Source organism: Sabethes cyaneus, chromosome 3 (genome assembly GCF_943734655.1).
Source record: "Sabethes cyaneus chromosome 3, idSabCyanKW18_F2, whole genome shotgun sequence".
NCBI classification, from domain to species: domain Eukaryota; kingdom Metazoa; phylum Arthropoda; class Insecta; order Diptera; family Culicidae; genus Sabethes; species Sabethes cyaneus.
In genome coordinates, this window is record NC_071355.1 from 91,869,995 (window position 1) to 91,881,622 (window position 11,628).

General features: G+C 41.5%; 1 protein-coding gene across 1 annotated transcript in view; it reads right to left on the reverse strand.

Moving 5' to 3' along the window:
• Positions 1 to 1,092: 1,092 nt before the first annotated feature.
• LOC128739189 (kinesin-like protein KIF3A) overlaps positions 1,093 to 11,628 on the reverse strand; it is a 33,005-nt gene continuing 22,469 nt past the window's right edge. The window contains exons 3-5 of the mRNA XM_053834622.1: positions 2,438 to 3,564; positions 1,960 to 2,377; positions 1,093 to 1,901 (exon numbers count right to left, since the gene is read on the reverse strand). Coding sequence (XP_053690597.1) covers positions 1,644 to 1,901; positions 1,960 to 2,377; positions 2,438 to 3,564 — 1,803 coding nt within the window. The 3' untranslated portion in view covers positions 1,093 to 1,643. The remainder of the gene's footprint in view (positions 1,902 to 1,959; positions 2,378 to 2,437; positions 3,565 to 11,628) is intronic.

The following is an 11,628-nucleotide window of genomic DNA, read 5'->3' on the forward strand; positions in this document are numbered from 1 at the left end:
GTTACGATTTTATCTCCCTTTCTGGACATGGCAAAGGTGGTAAAACTCGGCAGCAGCCGGTTATTGTTTGGTGTGGAGTGTAAATTACGCCGACCGTGTTGGATTCGAAACATCGATCTATTATTGTCAATTGCAAGGAAAATTGTCCAATCAATAAGTGTGCAATCGCTCATAAAAGTGCTATTTTAGCTTAAATCGTTTCGGTTTCTTCGGCGCACTTATTGCTTGGAAGATAACGAAAAAGTGCGCCGAAGATACCGAAACGATTTAATGCAAAATAGCACTTTTATGAGCGATATCGTACTTTGGATGGTACAATTTTACTTGCAATTGACAATAAGCTGCTATAATAGAATATTAAATAAGCTAGAAAACCCAAATTTTGGTCGCGGAAGCAGAACGGCTTAAATTGGTGGGAAATGCTCAGTCCGGTGTAGTGATGTCCGAAAATTTCAATTATTCGATTACCTATTAATCGGCGAGCGTTGTCTGCACTAATCGATTAATTCAACTATTCGTGCAAGTGGTATTCGATTAGGAATATTCGATTATTTTTTTCATTAATTCGATTAATCGAACGATTAGCGGTCATTATTCGGGGATTATTCGCATTCATATTATGTCCTTTGAACTATTCGATTAATTCAACTACTCGTGCTGGCAGTATTCGATTAAAAATTATTCGAATATTTTTAAAGTTATTCGATTACTTGAATTAATCGAACGATTAACGGACATCACTAGTCCGGTGTTACGATTGGGAGACGAATTGCTCTACATTCGTAGTCCTACTTCAAGCCTGCGCCCGTGCCACTAGGCATGGACCCTTATACTTTTTACAGCCATCCTGTAGTAAAAACCATGCACCAATTTCCTGTTTTACCAGAGGACCATGATCGTGACAGCCTAATAAACTACTTGCAAAAGTAAACGCCCAAAATTTACTGGAACTGGACAAACTATGGACGTTTTATTAGAGTTTCTCTAGTTCAAAAAACAACATTCACTTCTAAGCCCATTAATTTTATTTCTTAGCAAAAATAGCTAGACAAATATCGATATGAGTATAGCATTGAGTAAAGTTATTGACTGGACTCTAGAACAATTACGTGTCTACAGTGTGTGTGGAGTGTATTCAAACTAGAAATTTAATCTTGTCATGACTAAAATTGTGATTGTAGAATCGTTACATCATAATACGAAATACAATACGAATTCGTGAATTCGCAAAACCAAATACCGAATACAGACTATTTGAAATCAAAACTTTCTTCTCACTAGAACCTAGAATATTCTCTAAATAGAATATTGTCACATTCACAGCAACAGTTTTACAACGGATAATTTAAAGACGTTATGTGTTTCATGAGTATACAATGTGTATTACCATAGCATGGTACCTTCATAAATAACACGAGTAACTTAAATGAAATGATAAACACTGGTGAAGTCCTGGTGACTAGTACAAAATTGCACGTGAGTTAAAAACTGGACAAGGACAAAATGGGTTATTAAACTTTGTAACAAGCGTGCGACTCAACACACGGGTGCAAATTGCGAGTCTGAGAAAGCCTCTTTTCTACTTAAATACTTTTGATCATTGTGCTGTGCGTTTTCGCATTGCAGGATTATTTAAACATAGCTTAGTAATACTTTCGGGCCGTAGTGGGCCGAGCTATTCCGGACGTACGTGGTCTGGCTGTTTTGGCCCGCACCGGTTCCGTTACGGAATCGGTGTTGTAACTCAAATACACATGCGACAGATCAATCAGATCCGTTTCTTTGGTGTTGAGCTTTGGTTCGGCAACATTTTTGCGCATATTGTTGCCCGTGTAAGCAACACATTTCAGCTGCCACTCACCAATATCCTCGTTCCAGTGGGTAAATTTCTCTATCATATTCTTTGAAAAAAAGAGCAAACAATGTAAGAATTGAAGATATGAATAGTTTGCAACATACCTGATATTCTTTAGGAATGTAAGAGTTTATCACCAATTCACAGAGGGCCAACTCACGCGATAAGCTGCGAATATTTTCGTATATACCTTCCTTTTCACGCTGCTGCTCTTGCTGTTGATCGGCCAGCTCGGATTTAATGCTCATCAGCATTGACATGACCCGTTGCAATTTTTTCGTTTTTCCAACGCATTCCTCTTGCAGGGAACTGTATCGTTCCTCGATATCGATTCGCTCGGCTTCGATCTTTTGCAGATTCTCCTCTAGTTCGCGTTCAGTTTTTGCGCGTCGTTCAAGCTCAACAATAGACTTTTCCAGAAGCATTTCTTGAGCTTGTGCTTTTTCAAGCAGATTTTCACCGCCGACAAGAATTTTGTTTTCAAGGGATGATAATTTGGCGCGAAGCTGGTCTTGTTCAGATCTAAAATTGAAAAGCATCAGTAGTAAATAATAAAAATAACAATAACAATAGGTTACTTACTTCGCACGACTAATTTCCTCTTCATTCTCCATTGCTTTCTTTTCAAGTAATTCTTTTTCAGCATCGGCTTTTTCTTTTTTCTCCTTAGCCTTCTCGTTGCGTTTCTTTTCTTTCTTTTCCATGCGTTCCTTTTCCTTTTCTTCATCGGTTTCAATCTCATCTACTTCATCATCCTCATCTTCCTCCTCATCGCTTCCAATGCCATTCATGAAAACACCTTCCTCCAATTGCCTCTTAAGTTCCTTGATTTCTTCTTGGAAGTGACGCAGCAGAGCATCCTTCGGTTCATCATTAATATGAGCCATGTTTTGAATGCTCTTAGCACGGCATGCATAACGCAGCGTAGAAATGGTTTCCACATAATTAGAATCGGCCGGACTTATGCTAGCACACATAACTGTCTTGCTATTACCACCCAGTGAATCCTGCAGCAGCCGGGTTAGTTTAGAGTTGCGATATGGAATGTGAGTACTTTTCCCGTCAACCAGTGCGCTTATCACGTTTCCAAGAACCGATAAAGATAAATTGATTTTAGTAGCTTCCTTGAGTCGCAGTCCACTCGACTGTGTTTTGCTTTGTCTCTCTGAACCAGCCAGATCTACTAATTGCAATTTGCCCATTCTCACCAGCTGCTTTCCCATTTCATCAGTTTCACTGGACTCAATCGTAATGGAAAATATAGCGTGCGAACGTGAAGATTCAGAGTTCATCTTTGTGGCTCCTACAACTCGATTCTTGTTTCCCAACTTCATGATATTATCCAAATCGTCCGCATTGTGCACCACATAGCCGCTCAAATCTTTAACAAACACTCCGATATCGGCCCGCTCCTTCACCTCCAGACTCTTATTGATCTCTTTGCCGAGCAAGTCGCGCACTTCTTCATTATAGATCTCCATATAACTGACGCGAACCAAAAACTTCTGATTCTCCTTACCCCGTGCAATGTGTCCAAAGATGTGGGCAAACGTGTTCGGGATGATGCCCTTGGTTTGCGGCGAATCTGGATTACCGGACATGGTGTAGGTTTTGCCGGTGCCAGTTTGACCGTACGCCAAGATGGTGCCATTGTATCCTTCGAGCACCTTGTCGACAATCGGTCGAGCGGTGTCGATGTATAAGTCAATCTAAAAGTAGAAAAAAATTGTTTGAAGGCACTTCCGCTAAATTTTGTTGTTGTTGATTCTAGGAAAATTTCTTTTGAAAATATCAAAAAAAGATTGTTTCTAAATATAATATTTACGGAGGTATAACCAAAAAAACAATAAAAAGGTTTGACTTTTGTCTATAGTTTTCAAGAAGAAATTAACACAACTCTCTATAAATATAGTTGGAAAAGCGCTGCGATGAAGATCAATTAAATAATCACACTAACGAACAAAAGCTGCTGCATGACACGTGAAAAACAATGAACGACCTAATAAAGGCTGCACATATTTTCAACCATTATCAAAATCGAAAATTTTAATATTTATATTTGCGAGCAGCTATAATTTACCTCTAATGCAATTCAAATTAGTTAAAAATGACGCTTTGATTATGGTAAATACAACTTCAATGTACCCTGTGCGCTAGAACATGTACAACTGCTTATGTAAAGTCAGTCATTTTCAACTTTCATTCTTACTTGACCTTGAGGTGCAATTTTTCGCGCCATCACTCGCCATGGTTTGAAACAATCGATTAGTTGGAAGGGACAGAAACGCTTTAGTCACATGTTAGGTGTTTTGCTGGAAAACACAGAAGCCGTCGACCTGGTCACACCACAAGATGAAAATTCAATATTCATTAAGACTACATAGCCAGACTTGATTGTATACAATTGCATATTATGATATTTTATATAACTACACGTGATAGTACGGCACATACAAGACGTTTTTCCTGTTCAAGCTTCTGAAAACAAACAGTGGCAACGTAAAACGTATATCGCCTATAGTATCAGCAGGTATACATCCATATTCTTCATTCATTATTAACACATAACTTGTGCTAGAACCCACACCGCATTGACTCACGCAAATCGCAAATAGGTCAGTAATGATATATAGTGGGTGGTACCCTACCCAGACGGGAATTTTTCGATGTCTTCATAACACATGTTGCGTTGCACCGCATTGTTTAATCATTACTGCTAGCGCTACAGTCTACAAATGGAAGCAAAATTAAATGAATTGAACCCTAGGGTCAGAGCATCAGAGCCACTACCAAACGATGAAGTGTCATTTAAGACGATATCTGTTCTTAACAATCCCGAGACTGAGAAGTAAACAGGATGGACGTTAATTGAATTAATTACTAACTTTGGAGCTCAGTGGCCTTATGTGACATACTGCGAAAGAGTAGTAAATTTGTGTCATATTTATTGCTTGTTTTGTTAACAGTACTAGCTGCAATGTAATTCTAGTTGTTTTACGAAACAGTACAAATAATTGCACTGCGTAGATTAATTTTTTTCTAGCCCATCGCGCTCTCAAGTCTCAGCATTGAAATCAAGGCCTTGATGGTTTAATTAGTTACGTTTTTATAATGTTTACTTTATACAAACAGTGAAAAAACTGATGCACACATTACGATGAAAAATCAACAAACATGAATTGGGATTAAAATTGCAAACGTACCTAAATATGATAGAGTTCAAAATCATCATTGAAACGTACAAGAGATGTCATTCAATTACTACTAGCTATTAGATAACAATACTGAATAGCTAGTACAGGTATTTCAGGGGTTGATAGAGGACCATATTTGACGAAAAAATCCTTCTGCGCATATGGTCAAAACTCAATTGTTACAGCGTTTATATTCATTTTTAGTTTTCGGTTCTGTTTGTCTTAAATTAGCTCTGTTACAAAAACTATGCTAGCTAGCTAAATTCGGTCGTTTTCATTAGAAAGCGTTGGTATAAGTGTTTCTCAAAACGTTTTTATCGAATTTTTCCTAAAAATATGTGATAAAACTGATAAAAGCTATTTGCCAATTTAAAGCGCTAATACCGTTCTACAATTCGTTCTTTGACGTAAAATGCCTATCTCTTTTAGTTTCGTTGCAATTTCATTTTAAACTTGTATTAGGCGTTGAATTAGTATCTGAGAACTGAATTCATGAAAACTGGATTCATGAATTCAAAGAATTCATCATACATCACGCATAGCACTCTAGATTACCGCGTGCGATGAACACAGTTTGACACGCATGAAAAACAATAACAATGTTTGTCACAAATTCCAAGCCTCCACTTTTGCTTGCATAATCTTGCAAAATTCAAGCCGTTTAGGTTTATTCGCTGACAGAAACTCTTGAATCTGTGGTGTGGAAAGGATGCATTTTCACCCTGTTCAGCACGTTCTACAGCTCCATGGTGGCAAGGGACTGTGGCGCAATGTTCCTTGTGCTGATCTTGAGATCATTTTCCACAATCCGCAAAATTTCATGGTCAATCGCTGACGCCACTTGCTGATGAGGCTGAGGATTCCCTCGAAGCCTCGTTGAAAATAACGTCCCTTCTCAGAAGCGACGCACGGTGCGTTGTCATAGACGTGCCTGAATTAAAGTGATTGTGCAACAAAACGAACACTTCTGGATTTGTGTTCACTTACTTGCATTAGGTTGTCGCCGAACAGAAAATCTACAACCATAGCTCTGCTGGGCTGTCGTTGCTGTACAATTAGTGAAGCCATTACAAATGTGAATATTCGTGAGTCCTTCCGGAGAATACATTTTAATACTTTCAGAAACGTCCCAGAGAGATCGGAGAAGTCAGTTTCGAAAATGTTTTTCATATGCGTCTAACCGTGTCCGTCGCACGCGTTGATCTAGTGTGCTATGCGTGATGCATGAGTTCGAGCAGCTTTCAGTTACTATTTCAACACCCAAAACCACACGTTTAAAATGAAATTGCAAAGAAACTAGTAGCATCGCGTTGAGATATACTCCATTGGTTTTCGCCGCCGCATCCCAAACGATTCGCACTTTACCCGGTTTATTTGGGTTGAAGACCGGAAAAATCGGCAGGTACCATACTCGAGGTCATGATTCTATCAATTCCTCTTCTGTCATCTTGCGAATATAGCCCTTCCCAAAGTATCCGCAAAGTTTCTTTCGGAGCGATGCAGCTAGACCTGGATCTCTGCTAAGACGTGACTCGAAGCAACGCCAGCTCTGTAACGCCGTGGGCTTACTATTCGGAAGGCGGATACCATTCGTCGTACTTCCAGAATAACCGGAAAACGTAGTGTCCACTTTCGGTTCGCGTGAAGGATTTTATCGCGTTTGTTGCACATTCGTCCTCGGTTGACAAGAGTGACCGCTTTGATTGACCGATCCCAATACTCTCGATCTCGATCGAGAAGTACTCGCACACCGCTTTCTGAAGTATCGTGTCCTTTTCGCCACATAAGCACTTTTGCGGGCTGTGATACCCAATAAACTCCCTGCCTGCTGCTGTTCCACTATGAATGATTCAGCCTTTTCCAGATGACTCTTTCCGCCTGTCCAACGGAGGTATAGAGGTTCCAGTTTTCCGTTCAGCTTCAACTCCACAGCAAGAGTGGCATCCGTTAGCGTGAGTGGTCACTCATCGTCAAAGAATGCATACGTTTATACAGTTCTATCAGGTCCATGCAGAACGATAGGAGTAACTCAAAATAACGTTTTGTCAATAGCCTCGATGTGGGTATTGCATTCTCGTTGGTTGGTATTTAATACGGCGACTGTCACTGCACCATTCTTGCGTGGCACACTTGACGAGATAGGTCTATCCCGTTGATAACTGTGGAAAAGCTGATGGTGATTGTACGCAAACTCTTCCACCATTGCCCATCGGGAGTTATGACTTAGCTCTGCAAACCGCGCGCACTTCCCACCCTTAAACTGCTACCTTTGAACACAAAACATAATTTTGTTACTGGATTCATTGGCGCTGATCTGCTCTGTTGGATTGTTCTGTTCCCCGTAATCCCGTTAAGGTAGGCTGCATCTTACTTTCCACGGACTACTTTGAGTTCAGCATTTGTGAGTGTAGTAAGCGGGCAGACTGCGTCCGTTAGTTTATACAGTTATACGGAGTAGGTAGTGAGATTAGCACTGGAGAGAGTCCGACGAAATTTCGCCCAGTTGACCAACTTGTCAACGAGCTCACGTAAAAACAACATTGAGGCACCTATGGTGGCGCATAGGCTGGTTTTGGTGGTGAGTTCGTTTTGATTTTGGCTATTAAGTTATGCACAATCACCTCGACATTACCGTACAGCATATGAATGGTGGAGATAATTCCTGATACGTTCGACGGATGCATCAATCTGCATTTAACCGCTTCGTATGCTTTAACCCTTAGGTTCGTCTGCAAGCGCATCAAATTCTCCTCTGACGTGTAGCCACACATGTTGGTCGTGATGATGGAAGGCGAATAGAATAACGGCCACTCCTCGGATGTACCGCAAAACAACGGGAGTTCACGCGGTACTGCTCGGCGAGCGGCTACTTGACTACGCGACAAGTTGTTCCGTTTGCCTGAGATGGAGCGTTTCCGATGAACGTGCTTTACTTAGCTCTATGCTGAACCTGGGCTGGTTGGATTCTCTGTATCCATTGATTCACTTTGTGGTTGAGCATCTGTTCACCTTCCTCATACTTTACATTCACCAGCCGAAAGCCGGGGTGGCTCTTGCCATATTAAAAATTCCTCTCCATCGTACTCGTTCCTGGGTTACTGATTGCCAATTCGTTGCGCGTCTCGACACACGCAAGTGGGCTTCAAGCTGGTCGAGCCATCTAGCACATTGGGCCCCGCTATTCCTAGTGCCGGTGGGGTTTTGAAAGAGAACGGATTTCACTGCACAGTCGTCCGGCATCCTTGCGACGCGGCCGGCCCACCGTAGTCCCCCAACTTTCACCAGGTGTACGATGGGAATGTCTCCAAGCAGTGCCTGTAGCTCGTGATTCATATGTCTCCGACACTCTCTGCTTTTCGTTTGTACTCCGTCAACAATAGTCCACAACACCTTTCGTTCAAAATACGGCAAGTGCACGTATGTCATTCGTAAGCAAAGTTACTGCCTCAAGTCCGTAGAGGAATACCGGTCTGATTAGCGTTCCATACATCGTCAACTTTGTGCTCCTTAATCAAAGCGTTTTGCAGAGAGAAAACTGGGCTCGATTTCCAGTTTGAATACGTCGTTGGATCCATACTCGTTTAATTGTCGGCGGTGACCAGAGATCCCAAATATACGAACTCATCAACCACTTCCAGTTCATCGCCGTCAATAGTCACTGTCCGTGGAAGGCAAACGTTGCTTTCTCTGGAGCCTCTTCTTATACCATATATTTGGTTTTCGACGCATTGATTTGTAACCCTATCCTCCTAGCCTCCATTTTTAGTTTGGCGTAGATTGCCTCTGTCGTTCCAAGGTTTCTAGTAATGATGTTGAAGTCATCTGCAAAGGCTAGGAGTTGGCTACTCTTGCTGAAGACCGTTCCTCTTGTTTCGATGCCCGCTCACCGGATCACACCTTCAATAGCGATATTGAATAACATACAGGGCAGCCCGAGCAAGGATTGACAACAAAAGTATATCAAAATTATTACATATTCTGCTGTTGATATCAACTAGAAAACATGTTTTGTTACCAACTCAAAATGGCACTTATGATGTATCAGACTGTGCTATCATTTTGCTTTCATTTTTATTGAAAGAAAATGTGTTGGCAGATTCTATATATGATGTAAATAAACCTTCAATATTTAAATTAATCTATTTTCACTTGTATTTTTTTCTTGTAAAATGGTTGGTTCAAATTAGATATGATAGCAAAATGATGATGATATGATAGTAAAATGATAACTAATTCTGCTTTCCTATTAATATTGTGTAACAGCAAGATTAGTATTCCGTTTGATATTTTTGATAGCAAAAGTAGTATTCAATTTAATTTCACGGAGTGGAATTTTTGCAATCAATTTTGATATTTTAACCGCTAAGTCAACCAAAATGAAATCACACCGAGTATTCAAAATCCGTTAGATCAAGATATCAAATTTTGTTTTCAATTTGCTTTAAAACCCTGCTCGGGAGTCCATCCCCTTGCCGCAACCTTCTGCGCGAAAGGACTCGAGAGTGTCCCCGAAACGCGCACGTAACACATCACTCGCTCCAGAGTAGCTGATTAGTACTCATGCATTATCTGCCGTAGCTGTTCGCGTTCAACTGTATCGTATGCTGCTCTGAAACCCACGAAAGTATTATCCGTGGATACGTTGTGCTCTCGACATTTCTGGATTTGGCCCCCATACGAATGCGGCCCATGCCCATGCGGCCCTACGAATTCTCTTGCTACTGGGGATAGACGATGCAACATGCAACTAAATCTGGGAGAGCCTCTTGTAGACAGCGTTGATCAACATGATGCCGCGGTACTTACAGCAATCTATCCTGTCGCCCTTTTTGTAAATGGTACAGACTACATCTTCCATCCACTCCTCCAGTAGTTTCTCCTCCTTTCAAATCTTTCAAATTATTCAATGAATGTTCACCTTCCTCCTCTAAACCTTTATTTCCGTCGTTGAGTCATCAGCCATTTTTCTCAGAAGGTTGTGTTTCTTCTGGAGATGCTCGCGCTTCTTAGCTTGCACTTCTTTCTGCAGCATCCTTTCTTCATCTTCGAACTATAGCTCCAACTGCAGCCTTTTCTCCCATTAGGAACTTGTGGTACTTGCTTTTCCTGATTTATCACTGGAAATTTTCTCCTGAATTTGCATCTTGTTATAGGATGGGTTGATTTCTGCCGTTGTAGATGCAACGTTCATAGATGTCCTTGGATGGGGGGGTGGGGAAGCATGCAAAGGAAAATGGTAATGACGGAAGCTAGCTCGGGAAGCAACGTTCTTAAAAGAACGATGCCTAAAACACTTCAAAACGATGAGCAGTTATTTACCACCATCATAGAAACACTAAGAGCCAAACATCAGACGCTTCTGGTCGCTGATTGGCTAGGGAATCGTGTGCGTGATAGTTTTCCGTTCGTTGTTTAACGGCGCGTAATGGAACGTGCTGGGACGTATCTGTTTCCTTTTGATGTATTATTCGCTATGTTCTTGTGGTGGTGGCGTGTTGCTATGCTGCAGATACATACATGTATTTGAAGATGCATGGAATATTACGTTCTCTGCCGCGAACAGGTTGCATGGCCTCATCTGTTCGAACAGGTTGCATGGCCACCTATTTTGTTAAAAAAGGGCATCGACTCGAATGTAACAACTATCGAGGCTTTACATAGCTCAATTCTGCCTATAAGATACTCTCCCGTATCCTGCTCTATAGACTGAGACCGTTAACCTTCGCCGGCGAGTACCAAGCAGGTTGTCGTGAGGGTCGCTCCACGACGAATCAAATGTTTAACCTGTCTAAATTACTAGATAAATTCAGGAGTACAATTTGCAGACTCCTCATCTGTTTGTGGACTTTAAGGCTGCGTACGATTCAGTCAAATAGCAGATAACCCTAAAACATGCTTTTCCGAAAAAACGAGTTACTCTGATTTGTGCGACGCTGGATGGGTCAAAAACATACGTCAGAATAGCGAATGAGACATCAGCCGCTTTCGTGACGTTGGACAGTCTGAAGCAAGGGAATGCACTCTCTAACCTGCTACTCAACATTGCCTTGGAAGATGGAATACGAAGTGCGCAGTGAATCTAAGTGTGCTGTGAATCGAGCTTTCTACAAATTATGCAGCCAACTGCAGTCCTGTAGTTTGCAAATTCTCACAAAACTGGCGCTCTGCAGAACACTAATCCTTCCAGTGGCCCTTTACGGACATAAACCATGAACGCTAAAGGAAGCTGATTGACGAGTGCTGGGGGTTTTTGAGTATAAAATTCTGCGATCTATACTTGATGGCAAAAGGAAAATGGTGTGTGGCGCCGATACGACCACGAGCTGTATCAAGTATACAAACATGCTGAAATAGTGAAGGTCAACTTGCATAATATGGCAGGTTGCGGCGGGCTGGACACGTGGCCAAAATGCCCGACGAAAGGGTAGCCAAAACTATTTTCAGCAGAAAACCATGAAGAAATCGTAGACTGCGGGGACCCGCACCCGAAGGATGTGTGCTGTCGAGAACGGTGCACGTTTAGTTGGTGCTCGAAGGTTTTGAAAAACGGCATCCCAGGACCGACAGTACTGGAAGACC